Raw genomic sequence first — 20,609 nt, forward strand, 5'->3', positions numbered from 1 at the left:
ATTCAACCAAGTTCAAGTCATGAGGATACACGGAGCCCCTTGTTCTTTCTAGTTTCGCAATTTTGGCCTGAAAGCCCAATAATTGAAAGTCTATTGTGTGTTTTTAAATGTTTTTAATGTTGTTCTTGCAGTGTGGAATATTAACATTCGTATTCTTCGGGCCATGATGGTGGGATTGACTGATTTGATAAGTAGATAAATGCGTACAAGGAAAAACGTGCTAGATACCAGCAAAGGTTTTCGATGCCATCGATCAAACCGGAACTTTCTGTATATGAACACAATATCTTTTAGAAGTACTAAAACGGAAGCAGCAGCACAACTAAGCTAAAAGTTGAAGGCCAGTAATAATAATTAGAATGAAATAAAAACGTCCGAAACAAACAGCTCACCTTACTTTACCAAGGTGGACGTGTCCTCTAGCGCATCATAATGGCGTTTCATGTAGTAATTGTTCTTATGATGGTGGTGTGTCTCCCCAAGCACACCATCGCTCAGCCGTCTGTGGATACCACTAGCACTTGTGCCACTAGCTCGGGAGGTGCGTCTGGTACCCGCGGAACGCACACCATATCCACGGTCTTGGAACTATCTACTCCAAACGGGACTTCAAACATAGTCGCCAAACAGAAAGCAACGTGTAGCTTCTGCGGAGGTAAGAACGTCGCCATGAATGAATACGGGTGTTGTTAAGTATAGATTGTATAAATATAGGTAGAAAAGGGGAGTGATTTTAAAATGTCTGTATCTAACCAGGGCCCAATTTCATAAAGGTGTTTGCCGGTAAGCATATTTTTTTGTGCTTACTGTAGCAGAAAAATGTGCGTAAGCATAACCGTATTTCACCATGATTTCACAGGTTAGCAGAACATTTCTAGGACGCTCCGTAAGCACAAAATGACTGCTTTCATGTTTTATGAGATTGGGCCAAGGAAACAAAGCGTGCGTATCATAATAAATGTTGGAAAATATATATGATTTCCCTTGGACGTATTTTTGTGTAATTTTATTATACAACACGATTCGCTATTTTGTGATTTACGTTATTTTTGACTCGGCGAAATGGTTGACCGTATGTTCCGCAATGTGGTTAAAGAGGCAAATTTATTGATTGTTTTAATCAATATTCACTAATTGAAACAACACTGTGGGTGTTTTATACATGTGCAACTCTGGTAAGGGTTTAAAAGCAAACCAAAAACATATTTCTTGAAAGATCTGAAGGCAGTGTGTGCCCCCTTTAAAGTCAGGATATTGTCAAGTAACTTTGCATCTTTTGACATCCAGAGAATGCGCCGCCAACGGTGGAGGAAACATCATGTTCGTGTACTGAAAGTGCTCTGGTTCGGGAACTGAATGACGTCATAGCAACACTACGCGAGTCTGTCGATCGACTTACTGACCGCCTTGAAGGTCAACAGGTCGCTACCGTCCGGACAGATATTGAAGGTAAGGATAGACTTGGTTTCAAGTCTGCGATCGTGGCTTTTAGTCTACCCGATAGCCAATACATTATTGGCTTAAATATCGCCCTCTTGTTAGATTAACCTCCGTCATTAGCCTACGATCACAGAGAGGTTGGGGGGGGGGGGGGGGGCTTTCGATTCAAGACGGTAGAGCGTACAAGACGGGAAGTAACCGAACGCGGCTGTCCGGGCGCTCACGGTGACACGGCAAGAATCACGGTTCAGTGCAGTGCATAACAACCATAACCAACAACAACGTGTACAAAATGAAACCACTCTTTCGTGCTTACAGACCGGACGTTATTTCAACCCAAGACCGTTCTCAAACTCTGCAGATCGGAGACATATTCAGTTTCGCACAAGCGCAGATCGATATTCCGCTTCATTCCCGTACGGTCCCCTTCCTCCTCCCGTCCCGAATCGAAAGCTTCCTATTATATTGCGAGTTGTGGCGCGTGGTAGATACTCTGTGCGGGCGTTTTTCTTGGTTGATGCCGATGAATAACAGCGACCTCAGACTTGATATCAAGTCTAGTGTAAGGACAGCGGTGTGACCATTTTGTTTCTATGGGGTGGGGAGTGAGAGCAGGCAAAGACATAAAAAATGCTATAATATGCACCTGGGTTATTTACTGAACACTTCAAAAGGAAGAACATCGGATACTTCTTGTCGAAGAAGATGTATGAATGTATCAAACATTTTATTAGAACATTATCTTTCGATCTCATTTGGTTGGGGCAGTGGAACAGTTGCTCTGAGCTCGTCAGCGTGCGCGCTGTCATTGTTTACCATCAAAGATCAACGGGGCAATGGACGCCGTCTGTATGGCCAACGCCTATATTAACGTGTGTGTGTTTATATTTAGATTTCGACTACCCAGTCATTGAACTTGATGGGGCCCGTTGGAGACGATTCTGGTGGTACACAGCAAACTCAGCCTGGCCGGAGTCTGCCACGGACGTCTTGCAAGGTGAGTCTCTTAAAGACCTCCTATGGAAGCCCTTGTAGTGCCACGTCGAGTTTCTATTTTATATGACCAGTAAAAATTAGTGTTAATAACATGAGCGTGACACGCGAGCTTGCACCTGTGCTTATAAGACAGTTTCTTCATTCCTATTGGTCGAGAACAACGGCCGGGACAGTTGTGCAACATCACGCGATACGCGCGACGCGCACAGCATTCTCTTATAACGAGTTGTTTACCCGAGGGCCTTGACTGGGCCTAACCATTTCATAGCTGGAGGGGTGTTGTGTTGAATGAAATCATTGAACAATTACAATTTTTGCATTTATTTTACTTTGTGACCAAAAAATGTTGATGTATTTTTTGACCCAAAAGGTATTTATAAAATGGGAATCAAAGTGTGTTGAATTGGTTGTCAACTAGTGGTTTAAACCCACCGGGCCTGGTTCTTTATAATTTACCTCGACTTCGTCTCAGTAAAGTATCAAGAACCAGGCCTCGTTTGGTTTAAACAACTAGGTGAAAACCTCTTCACCACACATTGATTCCCTTATTTCTCAAAAACTACAGCCCCTCAGCAAATAATGTTTTAAGGGAAGGTTTTTTACTATCAAAATCTTCAAACCATGTCATTTTTATATGCATAATTTGAAAATTGTATCTTGTGTCCTACAGAAAGTATCCAAACCCTCTAATTATGGTGTTTCTCTTCTACGTCTTTCATGTGTAGTGTTCCTCTTTCACTGTTGTATGTTTAACTTCAACGTTGTAGTGTTTCTAGGAAGGACTCTTCATTTGATTTGCCTGAATTAACACTTTTTCTTTGTATAGATGCATACGGTGACTGCAATGCTAATTCGTCGTACTGCTTCAGTCGTCTGCCAAGCACACTCAATGAATATTCAACGGAAATGCTTGGAAGGGACTCTGCTGGAACTGTGTACAGGTGAAACACAATCAATTGAAAATATTATGATCGGTTTTAAGGCAATGGACACGATTGGTTATGTTGTCAGAGACCAGTATTCTCCCATGGAGTATCCCAACATAAGCATAGTATCATGTGAAAATTTTGACTGATTTTATCATCGACTTTGCGTGAGAACAAGGAAAGAAGAAGAAAAAAACACCCTTGTTACATACTTTGCATGCTTTCAGATGCATAATAAAAGGCTTCAGCTGCTTAAGTATTTTATTATTTGAGTGAAAAGTTACCTCAAAAACTACGTTACTTCGGAAGGATCCGTTTCTTATAATAATATTTACTATCAATAGCTCTCCATTGCTCGAATACCGAGTAAGTTTTTAACGCTAACAGTTGCTCTTTTGAGTAATTTCCAATAGTGCCTTTAATAACGGCATTTTTCTTATTTTAGTTTACATGTAATTAGGCCTAATTCCTTCATTCTGTAAAATGGTGGTTGTTTGGTAACTCTCCGTATACCTTTTGAGATATGTTCATGCAAAAAAAAATACACTTAAGTGTTTTGAAACTAAATGTAAGTTTATAATAAAAAACATGGCCTCCTTGAAATACAACCAGGGGAACATATGAAACACGGTCAAGTCAAAGGATTGGTTCTATAAGACAGTAGACCGCCTTCCGTCATGAAAACTATACAAACAACACAGAATTTAAAGGGATTTTTATCTGAATAACTCTGATCTTATACTTTTAAAATATCTTTCGAAACCAAAGTCATTTCAAAACAAGCACATTTTATTGCCCAAATCATAACATTGGTTTATTATAGGTGGAGTTTTAATCCCAACAATGACGTCGCTCATGCAGTTTGGCAAGCATTCCACTCTCACGAAGAAGTGAAGATCCTGAACGGGAATGTCTGGGCCCCAAAGGTTGTCAGCGGTAAGGGTTGCTTATAATACTAATAATGAGCAATTATAATTACCCGATATTATACAAATATTGAGTGGCTCAGAGTGGAATGGGAGGAATATTATCGAGCGATAACATTCCTTCCATTCCACGAATTAAAGCCACTCAATATTTGTTTTATATAACTGATATATAGATCTTTGTCATTTGATGTATTTTAATAAAAGTATAACATTATGAAAAATCACACAAATTACTTACAACCAAAAATCATATAGCGCCGCGTAGCGGCAACAATGCACAAATCGGATCACAACCTTTTGCACAGGTGCTCCTTTGTTTTAGCAGCGGCGCGGCGGCGCTGTACTGCTCAAAAACATTGGGAACAAGGATTATCCTAACTGTTGAATGGGAAATGCTATTTCCCATGGGCGAATAGGTCTTTTTGATCGCCGGTACGGATGGGAGTAATAGTGAATGTCACGTGAAGTAAGTTCCACCAATCAAATGACAAGGGTCTGTATGTCAGTTATATAACAATCTTTAACCATTACTGCGCAACACTGCTACTATAGCAACTGGCTATATTAAGTGTTTTTCAAAAATACTAGAAAAAGGTTCAATGACCTGTGAAACCACGGCTAAAATACCAAGTAAAAGCATCATACTACTGAGGATTATGAACAACCAATCCACTAGTGTAGACATTCTGATCTAAGCAAGGAAATTCTGTCGATAATTAATATACGAATAGGGGGGTCATTGTGACAGTTAAATCCTTTTTTTTATTTTTTTTATTATTTTTTTTAAATTATACGCTTTAAAAGAAAAACAATTTAAAGATCGTTAACCCGCTGGATTTTGTACAACATAAACTGGTCCGGTGTCTCGGGGTTAGGCGTAGTCTGTGGTGACTATTAAAACACTGGACACAATTGGTAATTGTCAAAGACCAGTCTTCTCACTCTTCTCAAAAACTGTGAACATTTTAGCTCAATTGGTCGTCGAAGATGCGAGATAATAATGAAAGACACAACACCCTTGTCACACGAAGTTGTGTGCTTTCAGATGCTTGATTTCGGGACCTCAAAAGCTAATTATGAGGTCTCGAAAACTACGTTACTTCAGAGGGAGCCGTTGCTCACAATATGGCATACTATCAACAGCTCTCCATTACTCGTTACCAAGTAGTTTAAAATGTCCAGTGCCTGTAATTAATCATGTCATTTTTAACGTTTCGAGGCCTACACAAAAGACCTTTTGCAGTCTGAGTATTTAAAAGTGATAATCTTTCATAGATAATACTTCGCCATTGTTTCGTTTTAGGACCGGCCCCATCAGCGGACCAGGACTCGTTCCAATATCGGGAAGAACACGGCGTGAAGTCCCTCCAAATTGATGACGACACCTGTGACTGTTTGACGTCACTCAGCCTGGGCCACGGTATGTGTTTGACAGGCTTCAGCACCGCCTACGGACCGGAAAACGTATATGGAGTGGATCTTCTCTACGATTCGCATTGCCAGACACCATCCCCTGCTAACGGTCTGTCCTTGTACTTTAAGGGTACGTATACACGCATCTCATATACTTTTAAAAGCAACGTTTTGGGAACCGTTCGATTGTTTTAATCCTTTACAAAATGTAGATTCATATACAACACATACTGACATTTGGAAATTACTTGTCAAAAGGTTGTCGTTTTTTTTAGGTATCGCCGAAAATCCGAAGCGAATAATTACATCAGGAAGAATAGTCCCTTTAATACAAAAACTGAGAAGCGTTACTGCAGCACCGCTTCTAATATGTAGGCTTTTGCTTTTAATTTTGTTGTATTTATATATTTTCACAGTCGTTCATGGTGGTCTGTTTCTGTTCCCTATTTTATTTTATTTAATCTTCAATGTATGCTTTAATTTTCTTTCCTAAGATGATTCTATTTTAATTGTTAACTTTGTACATATCAGATTGTTTTTATATAGGCTATATTATGAATATTTCTAATTGTTTTTTATCCTTTCCTGTAATTGGCGGCTCGTCCGCTGTTGGTTTGGTCAATAAATATAATATAATATAATATAATATAATATAATATAATATAATATAATATAATATAATATAATATAATATAATATAATATAATATAATATAATATAATATAATATAATATAATATTCAAAGTCTGTTTCATAACCACACAACTTCTAAGTGGAATGTTTTTTCAAACTGCTTAATAATTATTTCGAAATTTGGCTTCAACTCCTAATCAAAGGTATTTATTGCCATACATTTTAAGAGTGGTTACCAAACGTAACTTCCATTTAAAGACACTGGACACCTTTGGTGTATCTCAACATATGCATAAAATAACAAACATGTGTGTGGAATGTTATTCATAACAAATCTTTTTAGCATTATTATCTCCTATAAATCATGTTCACGTGGTAGGGCAGACAAAAGTCATGAGATATTATTTGATTCTAGGGACATCACGGATATGTCTTGAAATGGGGAAACAAATAGACACAATAAACCTTATATCAATCACCGACGTCTTGGACCTAGACTATAGTTAGGACTAACTAGTTAGGACAGTAACCACTGTCATTTATGGCGAGCTTGATTGGACACTAGAGGGCGCCGACTCAATTCATGATGCATTATTATTCTCATAGCACTAATCTAATCTAAACTAACTTTATATTTCTGGTCTCTGTATCAATTCAGATGATGACGATTGCACCGATGCACGATGCCCCGATGGCTTCCGATGCTCAGATGGTATCTACGCGTATAACTGCATCAGTGCTTGATATAATAATGAGAGAAGGGCCAATAGATTATATATAAGAACTAGAGAGCGCACTGGCCTATATACGCGCCCCGGTATGTGCGCAGGCGGCCATTTTCTAAGTTGACAAAACTGGCATCTTAGGCCGTGTCCGAAACGGCGACTTCGGCTACAGCTACGGCTAGATCGCGCGCGTCTGCCCTTCTTCAACACTGGTAGACGCGCTGATCTAGACGTAGCTGTAGCCGAAGTCGTCGTTTCGGACACGGCCTTACAGCGTGTGTTTGTGCTGCCATTTTGTAATTTGAACAAACAGCATCGCGTGAGCGTTCAATAAAAAAAACCTCAAACGTATGGTGGCCCTGAAGGGACATCGCATATCGCAAACGTGTGCGCATACGTATGCAATGTCGTGAAACAATTCGCAAATATGTGCGCACACGAATGCAATGTCGTGAAACAATTCGCAAATATGTGCGCACACGTATGCAATGTCGTGAAACAATTCGCGAATATGTGCGCACACGTATGCAATGTCGTGAAACAATTCGCGAATATGTGCGCACACGTCTGCGAATATTATTTGCGATGTCGTGAATTTTATTGCATACCATGTTGCATACCTTTGAATAAAATGTCTAATGATCTGGGGGGTTTCTTTCCAACAGTGAGATAAGCGGTAGTCATTGCAGCAGTAGTCTTTGCTGTGAGGCAAGCGAGGCGTGTGGTCGTCCTTGGCCTTGTGCCAAGTTCCTGGGTATACACATGCTTTACAGAGGGAGCCTACTGTAGCGCCACAGTACTCCCTAGATTGGTAACAAATTATCCACAACTATGACATCATCCTAATGGTATGCAACATGGTATGCAATAAAATTCACGACATTGCAAAACAAATCGCACTCGTGTGCGCACATATTCACGATTTGGTTCACGATATTGCATACGTGTGCGCACATATTCACGATTTGGTTCACGAGATTGCATACGTGTGCGCACATATTCGCGATTTGTTTCACGACATTGCATACGTGTGCGCACATATTCGCGAATTGTTTCACGACATTGCATACGTGTGCGCACATATTTGCGAATTGTTTCACGATATTGTATACGTGTGCGCACATATTCACGATTTGGTTCACGAGATTGCATACGTGTGCGCACATATTCGCGATTTGTTTCACGACATTGCATACGTGTGCGCACATATTTGCGAATTGTTTCACGATATTGTATACGTGTGCGCATATATTCGCGATTTGTTTCACGACATTGCATACGTGTGCGCACACGTTTGCGTTATGCGATGTCCCTTCGGGGCCACCATACAAACGTGTATTTCATATTCAACGCGCGTGCAGAATGTATCGCTTGTCATCTTGCAGTCCCGTGGCGTTTGTGCACGAAGCATCACACGTGCGCCCTCTAGTTCTTTTTATAACTCTATGGAAGGGCCTAATTTCATAGAGCTGCTTAAGCAGAAAATATTGCTGAGCAATTTTGTCTGCTAAGCAGTAATACCAGGCACTCATTGTACATGTGACATGGAAGTGGGGCTGTAACCTTATTTTGGTAAGCATGATTCCGTTGTGCTTTGCTACTTTTTGTGCTTAAAGGAACACGTTGGCTTGGATCTGTGAAGTTGGTCTACAAAAAGCGTTTGTAACCGTTTTTTATATAAAATGCATAATGGTAAGAAAGATGTTTTAAAGGTAGAATACAATGATCCACACAACATGCCTCGACACTGCGTGTTTTTTGTTTACTTTGCAAACTAATTACAAACGCTTTTCAAAGACCAACTCGACCGATCGATAAAGACTCTGCTAGGATCGAAACGTCAGGCCATTAACTATTTTGCAAATAATAATTAAAATAATACAGATTTGTTATGCGCACATATCCACCCTGCTGGGTGTTTAATAAGGCGCAGTTAAACCAAAAACAAAACGAAAGAAAACAGACACAATAGATAGATTATAGATAAAAAAAGTTTATTTAAAAAAAGGTGTAATCTCAGCACAGAGGCTGAATTATGTGTACACTTAAAACAAATTATAGCTACATTACGAAAATAATGGAATGAAGCCGATAGAAACAAAGCAAATAATATTAACATCAGGTAAATCAACAATAATGCAATAGAAACCCAAACAGCTATAAAGCATATAGTGTATGTCATCAACAGACCTTTATCATGCTGCAGCCATCTTGAACTTTTCCCATTGATATCAATATTACCAAACAGATCGGCTGGAAGAACACAATAGTCTGGTTCCTATTTGCAAAATGATTACTATCATCCATTATTGTCATTCGATGTCGAGAAACATGGCCAAGATGGAGGCAGCAATTGGTCTTTAGCATCATCTTGTAGAATTGATGTATTATTGTTTGTTTTGTTGTTGGTGTGGTAAATAAATGAAGCGGTAAAGCTTCAAAGCAAGAAAGATAAAAATAAAGCATATAGTGTATAATATACAAACAATTATAACCACGGAGAAACATACCTGGTGCTTTAAACAAATATATTTCATTTGAGCTCATCAAGTTCATGTGTTGAATGTCTGTATATAATAATTATACTTGGCGGTAACCAACTGCAGAAACACGCAGCAGAAAGCAGGGACTTGAAGAAACTCAAGCACAGCTGCTCCCTTCGTTCCGGGTGGGTTTATATGTACAAGGATTGCCGTAGCCTTTTGTCAAGGACTTCTTTGGTGGACAGCTTCGTAAATACAGCTATACTTGGTCTAGGTTACATCCAACAATGGATGAACACAGCCTGGGATAACGGCTTTACGAAAACGAAGTCACGAAAGTCTATACAAAAGGCTAAGGATTGCAACTGCTTCTTTGTATATTATGACTAGTATTTCTGCATCTTGGGTTTGCACTTCAGCTGAAGCCTTCTATGCATCTGAAAGCACAACAAGTTGTGCAAGAAGGTTGTTTTTAAGAGATGTTAAATTTGCATCGGGGTTAAAGAATATTAATTTTGTTTTTTACCCATACACCGATGTGTGTTAGCACTGTATACTCAGTACTTTCCCGATTCCTGTGAAAAAAATATCACAGGCATGTTCCTCGGGTGGGATTCGAACCCACGACCCTTGCAATTCTAGAGCAGTGGCTTACCAACTAGACTACGGTAGCTAGAGGCAGTTCGAATCCTATGTTTTGGCTGCGGGTACCGCAACGATATAAGAGATGTTAAAGGTTGTTTTTCTTGTATCATTCTCTTGCACCTCAATGACCAACAATTGAGTTCAAATTTTCACAGGTTTGTTATTATGCATAATGTTGAGATACACTAAGTGGGAATATCGGTCTTTGACAATTATTACCAATTAATGGTCCAGTGTCATAGATTTTGTACACAAAATGTTTTTGCGGAGCACCCAGTCTTTACACGCCCAGATGTAAGACACCTAGGAGCCAGACCATGACTGCATATAGCCCGGGTAACTACTGGAATGGTCTTTGTAGTCATCCCCGTCATCGCTGCTGGGGATCCATTCACTATCAGATACATCCGACTCGTCTCCATACTCTTGATCCGAAAGGGCGCCCTCTCCCGATAACTCAGAGCCATCTCCTGATGCCTCAGATTGGAGACTGGTATCGGTATCGCTCTCCTCTTCCCCAGGTGGATCGCCGACACCTCCGCGCATGTAGTACCCACCGTGAGGGAAGGACGAGCTGACCCAATTCCTCAATCCCTGGTAATAGTCATTACCTTCCGACGAGGAAGGGTCTGACGAGGACAAGGAATCTGGGTAGGAAAAGCTGTCGCTTGAGGGCGTGGGTTGGGCTGATTCGTGGACGGCCGTGTCGTCATCAACGTCAGAAAGGTCAGGGGTCACGGTTAGCCACAGCCCGGTATCACCGAGTTTGGTTCGTTTCGTTGGTTTAGGGAGATGGGTTGGGAAAAGGTTGCCCGCTACAGACTTGTGATCGGATGGCTCCGACTCGCTGGTCCGCATCGGTGTATCGTTGTATGCGGACACGATAGCGATGGCTCCAAGGGTACCAGCGACCAAGATCAGAACCGTCAGAAGGAAGACGCATGCGCAAATAGCCGCTCGTTTGACTCGCCATTGTCTATCGTTCTCAACAGCAACCTAGAACAAAATTCCAAATACATAGTTCAATGGCCTGTAAATACAACTTTACAACAGGATGCAGAGATAACATGTTTAAAACTTCAACAAGACCAAGATCCACGATCCTCCAACGCCTGATATGACAAGAATGTTCTTTTAAAACCCTGTACGGAGGCAAAATATGGCACACCAGGCAGTGGTTTTATATCATGTTTCCTTATTAAACCACTGGATGTATTTCTATTCCCCCTTGGACAGGATGCAAGTTCATTTCAAGTTACTCCCCACAGCTATTCGCTTGTAATTTGTGTTTACTCCTGGGTAGAGAGAAGCAATTATGGTGAAGTGCCGTGCTCAATAACACAAGTGTCGCGACATCACCAGACCATGATGCAAACCATACTATTTTTTATTTATTTTTAGAACTTGATGAGTGTACCGCCGTTTGCCAATACCCCCCCCCCAGGAAATATAGAAAAGTATACACAAAACAATCTTACAAAGTTGTGTACAATTACGCAGCCCGTGTCAACAATACAAATCATCAATCCTAGGTGGAAAGAAGCAGTTTATGGTAAAGTGCCTTGCTCAAGGACGCAAGTGTCGTCACTGGCCATACCGGGGTTCAAATCCACATTAGGTCAATAAATTACTGAACTTGAGAGTCGCTCGGCCACGGCACCCGATCCATAAACCCATTAATGGGATATCTTCTATTAAAGGGCACTGGACACCTTTTGGTAATTGTATTCTCACTTGGTGCACCCAATTCAAATATAGCAACCCTTCGAAATTTTTTTGACTCAATCGGTCAGCGAAGTTGCAAGAGAATATTGAAAGAAAAAGAAATACCATTGTTCAACAAACTTGTGCGATTTCATCTGTATATTATAATAAAAGGCTTCAGCTGAAGTTTGTTTATTATTTGAGTGAGAAATTACCCCTCTCCCCAAAACTACGTTACTTCAGAGGGAGCCGTTTCTCACAATGTTATACCATCGACAGTTCTCCATTCGTCAAGTAAGCTTTTATGATAACAATAATTTGGGGGTAATTACAAATAAGGGCAAAGATAAATTGATTGAATGTTCATGTACAATGCGGAAAATAACGTAGTAACAACCACCGATGTTTTGTTTACCTGTGTGTTGTCTACCATGAACACCACAGTGTGTTTCTGATCCAATGACGTCGTGCCTTTGTGCGCTTTCTCGTCCGGAATGGCGACCGATCCCGCAACAGTATGTTTCGGGAACATACTTGCAAGTTCAACAAGTTACTGAACAATATAATGAAACACACCAAATCGTTGGGTCAGGCTGTTTTCAATGGAGACTGTGATAGATGTCTGACTTAGAGCCACTCTTGTAAGAATGTTGGAGCTAGATGTAGGTCTGCGAAATAAATGCACCTACGCAGACGAATGACAACCTGCGCAATGGCACTCTGATGTGGGAACTTCCTAACTATACACAAACATAAACGGTTGTACCATCCCAACTTCGAATCGCCTGAGTTGAAGTTGTGACCTAACCCAGTTTGATGAGTGTTACAGTTGGGACAGCCCAACTACATCTGGGATCCAACAATGATCAATATGCACTGGCAGAAGAATCGGACCAGTTACACCATGACAAGTAGCCTTTTGTCAAGCCTTCTTGTTGGCTTTTACAGCTTCCAACCGGTATCCCGACCAACTCGAAAGAGAGACCACGCACAGAGTGGAGCATGCAGCCGACGCCAATCGGCTCGAGCCTATGTTCCCCCCTTCCAGTCGCTTGCGGGATCGCGGCTACATAGAGCTACATAAATTTAGAACAAAAATGTTAAAGCGAGGAACTGTGGGTGCGTTCGTTTAGCTTCCCTGGGTCTACCCCGGTGTGTGGTGTTTTCTTTTTCCAGGACGAACGTGTGCATATAATTACCCTCAATCGTCCTGGAAAGTTCCGCTACACACCGGGGTCAACCCAGGGAAGCTAAACGAACGCACCCATAAGTTGACTGTTGTCGACCATATTGGAATATAGTCTGGTACCCGGGATGGCATATAACAATGAAACATTAAATACAGTGGTCGACTGATGGTCGCTGCTCGAATTTGCCCAGAGCTGTCCAAGCAACGAATGCCTTGACAAAAGGCTACGTAGGCCACTTAAAGGTGGCGCAGTAGTGCGGTTGCACGATGTCTCGTGGGCATGCAGTAGTGGATTATGAAATTATTTTCCTCGTTTATAAAAACAAATTACTGAATATCACGTACACCCCACGCTAATCAGGAAAAAGAAACATTAGATGGTTGAAATTGGCGTTAGAGCCCACTACATCACAGAATCACTAGTTGGGGCCGTGTGTACCAACTTTAACACTAAAACTGGAACTGGGTCCAACTATAGTTGGGACGAGTCTACAATTGGGAATGAACTAACAGGGGGTGGGCTTACCATAACAGGGGGTAGGCAAATTGTGCAATAACGGAATACCCCCATTTCGGATCCGGAAACAGTTTGTATGGTGACTGGTATAATTCTTGCGGGGAAAAGTCATTCAACAATGACACAATTCCAAAATCCAATTGGTGAAAGCGCTGTATGTATATGTGTGTGCATTCTGTACAATGTCACGATCGAATCCCATGTATGTACATTTACAATTGCTTTTTCGTAGGGAAACTGGTATTGAGTCTGGTTTTACGATCAGTGAACTTGAACCATGAAAGTTTACTGAACTCAAGCAGGTCATAACTTGATCCCGAATTTAAAGCACGCCCAGCTATTGCACATAGTTGTACAATAAAGGTATACATTTTCATTTGTTCAAGTGAGTATCCCCATATGAGTATTCGGTTTTATTTAGTTTGTTCAAGTGGTCAATTTTTACCGGTTACGTGCATCAAAATAAAAATAAATGTTAAATAGGACACTCAAAAGAAAACAGAATTACCGGAATATGGTTGTCTCGATCATTGCATAAAGGACAGTAAATGTCGGAACACACAAAAACTATGTTTGTTTCCATTTATTGTGTACAAAGATAATCTGCTTTTTCTTAGTCTTGGTGCAAGACGTTTGCATGACTGAACTGACCTATAGGCCTAACTTAAACCAAATTGTGTAGTGCCACATCTTTGAACTATACCTTAAAGCCATTGGACACTTTCGGAACAGCAAAAAAGTTCACAGATTTACAAATAAAATACAGGGGCTTAAAGAAGGTAATAGTAAAAGACTTCTCTTGAAATATTACTCCATTGCTCTACTTTTTTAGAATTTATTTTAAATTAAAACAATTATCAATATCTCGATATTGAGTATTACGGATTTGTTTTAAACACGAGTCTTGTCATGACACGGCGAAGGCATGGTTGTCCTTTTACGTCGGGAAGAAACACGGTCATTTTTATTGAGTCAAAAATTCCTTACATAAAATGGCCGACCGTGTTAGTTCGCGACTTTAAAGAAAAACAGTGCAATTTCGAGTGATACTTGTTTGGATCATATATATACTTTGAAAATACCTTTCTAACCACATGCATTGCACAGCAAACGCTTTCAAACGCTTTTCCAAGACCAACTCGTCCGATTTAAGGCAACGTGTTCCTCTCAAACACGCACTTAGAACGATTGCACTAAGGCTAAACCCGGGCCCCTTTAAAAGTAGCCATTGAAAGTTCATCTCCTACTTAGCGACCTCACATTCCGTTCTAGGTGGGGGTCATATTAGAGGGTCACATACTAGCAAAGAGGTATCAAAAACAAGTGGAAATTTAGTATTGTATCCTACATCATCAGAGGTGACTGCTCAGGCTGTCGAAAATGATTATTATAAGAAAATGTTAGATGCTCAACGACCGTTGAAGGCAGTGGACACTATATTGGTAATTACTCAAAATAATTATCAGCATAAAACCTTAGTTGGTGACGAATAATGGGGAGAGGTTGAAAGTATAAAACATTGTGAGAAACAGCTCCCTCTGAAGCGACGTAGTTTTCGAGAAAAAAAAAGTAATTTTCCACGAATTTGATTTTGAGACCTCAGATTTAGAATTTGAGGTCTCGGATCGAAATTAAGCATCTGAAAGCACACAACTTTGTTGGACAAGGGTGTTTTTTCTTTCATTATTATCTCGCAACTGTGACGACCGATTGAACTCAAATTTTCACAGGTTTGTTATTTTATGCATATGTTGAGATACACAGAGTGATAAGACTAGTCTTTGACAATTACCAATAGTGTCGACTGTCTTTAAGACGCTTATCTGATTTGTGAAATGTTTTTGCCACTACCTAAGTATTAATGCCTTGGGAAATGAAAAGTAACATCCAGAGAGAAAAATCAAATATACTGAGTTTCAATTTTTCCAAAACTCAACTTAACTGAACTGGACACTCTTGTTGAATTACTTATTAAGTGAAGCCAGTATTCTCACTTGGTGTATCCCAACATACGCATAAACTAAACCTGTAAAAAACTTGGCTCAGTTTTGGTCATCGGAGTTGCAAGAGAATAATGAAAGAAACAAACTTGTTGCATAACTTTGTGTGTTTTCAGATGAATATAGAAAGGCTTTTAATCAGCTGATTTTATTTGGGTAAGAAATTACAATTTTTATTAAAAAAAACTCAGAGGGAACCAATTGTCACAAGTGTTATAAACAGCTCTCCATTGCTCGTTACCAAGTCACTGGCGATCAATGGTGACAGGTGGTGACTGGCGGTACCTTACACCGTTGTGGTACCAACGAGGCGAAAACCTTGTGCTGACGTTGAGAATCCTGACCCCCCCCCCCCCCCAATCCCACCCTAAGAGATATCGTGACCGTGACACAATCCCAGTTTTTCCTCAAAGTCTTGAACGCGGCACGTGTGGTGGCCTTAAAGGTACTGGACGCTATTACTAATAATAATTAGCATAGAAACTTAATTATTTGGTAATGAGCTGTTGAAAACATTGTGAGAAACAGCTCCCTTTGGTGTATAAAATGTTGTTTTAGGCAGAAGTGTTTGAAACAAAGCAATGTGATATATTTTATCTCGCTTGATTTTAAGCAAGGGACCCATTGCTAATAAATAGCTGTCGTGTAGTTAAAGGGGATCTTAGGAAAGACACCATGGACGACATGGCTTCTGTCCAAGCGTAATGGTACAAGTGTAAACGATACTTTGGCAGAGAATGAGGATTGGCAAGTGTCCGGTATCAAAATAAACTTGACTTCCTCTCATGGATGCAACACGGATGTGCCTGGTGGTGCCTTCCTCCATATGATACCACCCGATTTCCTAACTGGTAACTGGTGGCGTTTTCCTGCTAAAGATGATACCACCCGATTTCCTTCTGTAGGTGAAGAAACTTTCATTTGACGTTGTCGCAATAGCTTCCCCAGATTGCAAAGCAATGACCTGACCTCATTTTCATAGAGCTGCTTAATCATCAAAAGTTGCTTAAGCACAACCAAATTAAGCTAACAAGAGTTGAGGTTTACCAGCTAAAATAATACTGGTTATGTACAAAGTGTTAGTGGTATTCCGCTTGGTTGTGCTAAACAGAAAATTGTTAAGCAATTTTGTCTGGTATAGCTTTTGGAAATTTGGCCTTGAGTCGTAAAGACAATGGACACTTTTGGTAATTGCTCAAAATAGTTGCTACCAAGAACACTTGGTGAGGAGCTATAGAGAGCATTGTTGGTAGTATTAAACATTGTGAGAAACGGCGCCGAAGTAAATGTAGTTTTTGGTAAAGAGGTAATTTCTCGCTCAAATACATATTGAAGACTTCAGGCCTGGAGTCTTTTTAGGTGTACGTCTGTGCGCCAAGGGTGTTTTTCTTTAATTTCTAGGAACTTCGATAACGAACTGATTCCGGGCCCTTCTTGAAAATTGCCAATGGTTTTTACAGCGACTATAAATCACTATTAAAATGAACCGCAATACAAACTTACTTGGTTTAAAAGCAAAGAAAACTTTCGATAAAAGCATTTGAAAATCATTTCGAAGGTTTGTGGTTAAATAATATCAGTTTTTTATTCATTAAGATAAAATATGCGAAACGTTACTGTCAGAAATGTTTATAGGATTGTGTAATCCATTATGGAATACTCTTCCTGTATGGATATACTCCAGACTTTCGAAGATATCCAAGTAAAAACGCTCCCGCCTTTTGGGAAAGAAATGCTCATAGTTTAAATGAAATGGAAAAGTGACCTTTCCATTAAAGACACTGGACACTGGTAATTGTCAGAACCAGTGTGCTCACTTGATGTATATGAGAATTATGCATAAAATAACAAACCTGAAAATTTGAGCCAATTTGGTCGTCGAAGTTGCCACATAATAATGCAAGAAAAACACCCTTGTCACACGAAATTGTGTGCTTTCAGGTGGTTGATTTCGAGACCTAGAACTCTAATCATTCTAAGGTCTCGAAATCCAGTTAGTGGAAATCTCGAAAACTACGTCACTTCAGATGGAGCCGTTCTCACAAGGTGTTATACTATCAACAGCTCTCCATTACTCGGTACCAAGTAAGGTTTTATGCTAAAATTATTTTGAGTAATTACCAATAATGTCCACTATAAATTACTAGTTTACTTATTCATCTTTTGTTTGTTTGACACTACGAACAGTTTGTTTTCCCTTGTAACGTCTTTGACTATTATGGCTAGTTGTGTCGGACGTCTTGTAGACATGATCAAGGTCACAGTCATATGACGTCTTGGAAAAACTATTATGACTACGTCAACAGTTTTGTATTTCACTTAATATTGGCTTATTAGGAAATCGGCTGGCACCACCAGTTACCTCCTACCATTCTGGTGACCTTCTCCGTGGAAATCGGTTTGTTTTTCTACCGGACATGCGCCGGTGGCGTTATAGGAAACAATGACGTATGGACTTTCACTACAACGACATAAGGTTAAACACTTCCACAGTGCTTATAAACCCCGGTTGGAAATTGAACCACTGTTGAGTTTGTTGTTCGGAGGAACTTAAGTTTGTTTTGGTGGTCCACTGATTTCTTAAACTGAAGTGATGTTCCCCAAAGGGACCGTGTCAGCGGCGGGTGCACCTGCGAGAAAGCACCGGTCACTGCCCAGAAAGAATCCACTGTAGTCTACATGGTCGACAATACAGAGTCACAGGTACGTTCAATCATCCGGTGATTGTTGAATCGGTTTTAAACTTCCATCAAGAGTTAATTTTTCACTGTTCCACTTGGTTATCGATTCCTTTTTGCCGATACTACTGCTATAACAGTTGTTGTTGTTGATGATGCTGTTTTAGCCGTTGTCGGGTAATATTTTGATATCATCGTTGTTTTAGTTGTTGTTGATGTTTTTAATTATTGTTGTTGTTGATGATGGTGTTTTTGTTGTTGTTGTCGCTTTCGCTTTCGCTTTCGCTGTCGCTGTCGATGTCGATGTCGTTGTCAATATTGGTTGCCAACTTTCGGAAAAAACAGGCCATTCAACTATGAACACAAACTCCATGAACAAATTCGCTAAAGTGCCTTTGTTTTTCGGAAACCCTTTTAGTTTTAAAGATGTGTTGACCAGGTACTACAAATAGAGGATTTAGGGGAATACTAAGTCTAGTAAATATTCTAAAAACAAATTATTGTGTAAGCTGTAAACGGGTTGTATCTTCAATGTCAAGGCGTGTGGCTGTTCATGGAATTATGAACTCTCAAAGATTAAGCAGCTCTATAATATTTGGCCTAGTAAGTAATAACCGAGTATCCGTAATTCATATAATTGTTATGCACCTTTTGTTTCAAGTGTTGTTTCTGTCATCATCTTTTTATAGGTTGATGCTGTGAACGAGTCCTATTGGCGTACCCAACGAGCAAGGATTTGCGCATGCGCTGTCGTTCTGACTACCCTCATCCTGGTCGCTGGTACCCTGGGTGGGATATTCATCGTACTAACATATACGAAGGAAGTGGCAACCATTGACCCCACCCCAAGCCTCAACCAAGACCTTGAGCCTCTAATCAGTAACGAAGCGCCGTTGCCGAAGCTTCCCGAGTCAACTATCCGCATTAAGATCGACGATGGTGGACTTGTACCGCCAACGGAACCAACGACCCCTGACCTCATAGCTATCGATTACGTCACAGATGAGGTCTTGCTATCAAGCAGTATTGATTACGATGGGTCTTCACAACCATCTTCGGTCGCTTCTTACAACCGCCCAGGCAAGAATTACATCAGTTCATCCTACCCATACGACGGCTGGTACGCAAACGGACAAGAAGGTATTCCACCCTGGGATCGGAGCGATTGGATCGGTCCATCGGAGCGGGAAAGAGAGGAGGCCGAGGAGAAGGTTTCGGGAGATGATCAAGGGGAGACTGACTATGGCTCCGGTGAGGAGACTGTCTATGGCTCCGGTGAGGAGCCGGACTCACCTAGCGCTGATACAAGCGTCTGGTTCCCAGACAGCAGTAGCGACGCGTACCATTGGCGCTCGCTTCCCTCCGATGGCATCGTGGCCAGCAGCTTGGACCGCTCCGATTACGACATATCCGCATAAATTTTGAGAATGAACTCTACTCTTTATAAACTGTGTTAGAGTTTAAAGCCACTGGACACCTTGGGTGGTTGTCAAAAGCCAGTCTTCTCACTTAATTTATCTCAACTTATGCGCTTGTGCGCTTTCAGATGCTTGAATTCGAAACCATTGCTGAGGTTTCGAATCATTCCAAATGCTGTTGTGACAAATTACTTCTTTCTGAAAAACTACACTACTACAGAAGGAGCTGTTTCTCACATTGTTGTACTATAAACAGCTGTCCGTTGCTCGTTACAAAGTAAATTCTTATGCTCACAATTACTTTGAGTATTTACCAAAACACAATTATTTTGAGTAATTACAACACATGTTGTTTTTACGTTTTAAACATGTTTAAATTATCTTAATTTGTTTTTCTCCATATACACCGATGTGTGTTATCACTGCATACTCAGTACTTGCCCAAGTTCTGTGAACAAGGAAATCAGAGGGAAATATCTTTTGGGTGGGAATTTTCTTTCATTTTGCGTCATTGTGACGCACATTGGGTCAGTTCGACATGGTATCCAGGCCACACTGACCCAAAAATACTCAGTTTAACTGTTGTAAATACTTCTTAAAGTTCCATGTGAATAAAAGCATTGAAAAATAATATTTTAAACATTAACACTTGGCTATTCCGTTTATGTTTGACGTGTATAATAAGGGAAATGTGTTTTTAAACACATAAAATAATATTAGTGCATTTTTAACACGGCGCTTCAATTCGCTTATGTGCTTTTAGTGCCCTGTTTCTTGGGTCAAACATTTTAATTGTCAGTCTTTGTCAGCTCCCTGTGGAGTATACAACCAATGGGCGGCAACCTAAAAGATAGGTGGGACTGGAGCTTCCCAAGAAAACCTGTCCGCCTGAGATCCAGTCCCCTGCATACTA

At 40.5% G+C, this 20,609-nt stretch overlaps 2 protein-coding genes and 1 pseudogene across 2 annotated transcripts; 2 read left to right on the forward strand and 1 right to left on the reverse strand.

Annotated features, from left to right (window-relative positions):
* LOC139943189 (uncharacterized) lies at nucleotides 1-7,474 on the forward strand. The gene is made up of 7 exons (XM_071940005.1): nucleotides 1-655; nucleotides 1,288-1,449; nucleotides 2,333-2,437; nucleotides 3,263-3,377; nucleotides 4,186-4,298; nucleotides 5,595-5,834; nucleotides 6,996-7,474. Exons 1-7 carry the CDS (start codon nucleotides 433-435, stop codon nucleotides 7,079-7,081), a joined length of 1,044 nt encoding a protein of 347 aa, XP_071796106.1. The 5' UTR covers nucleotides 1-432; the 3' UTR covers nucleotides 7,082-7,474.
* An 846-nt stretch (nucleotides 7,475-8,320) lies between these two features.
* On the reverse strand, nucleotides 8,321-12,805 carry LOC139943190 (uncharacterized). The gene is made up of 2 exons (XM_071940006.1): nucleotides 12,310-12,805; nucleotides 8,321-11,186 (listed from the first exon to the last, which is right to left on the reverse strand). The coding sequence occupies exons 1-2, from the start codon at nucleotides 12,424-12,426 to the stop codon at nucleotides 10,494-10,496; spliced, it is 810 nt and encodes a 269-aa protein (XP_071796107.1). The 5' UTR covers nucleotides 12,427-12,805; the 3' UTR covers nucleotides 8,321-10,493.
* Nucleotides 12,806-18,082: 5,277 nt separating this feature from the next.
* LOC139942981 (uncharacterized) lies at nucleotides 18,083-20,342 on the forward strand (annotated as a pseudogene).
* Nucleotides 20,343-20,609: the final 267 nt, after the last annotated feature.

This window comes from Asterias amurensis, chromosome 10 (genome assembly GCF_032118995.1).
Source record: "Asterias amurensis chromosome 10, ASM3211899v1".
Taxonomy (NCBI): Eukaryota; Metazoa; Echinodermata; class Asteroidea; order Forcipulatida; family Asteriidae; genus Asterias; species Asterias amurensis.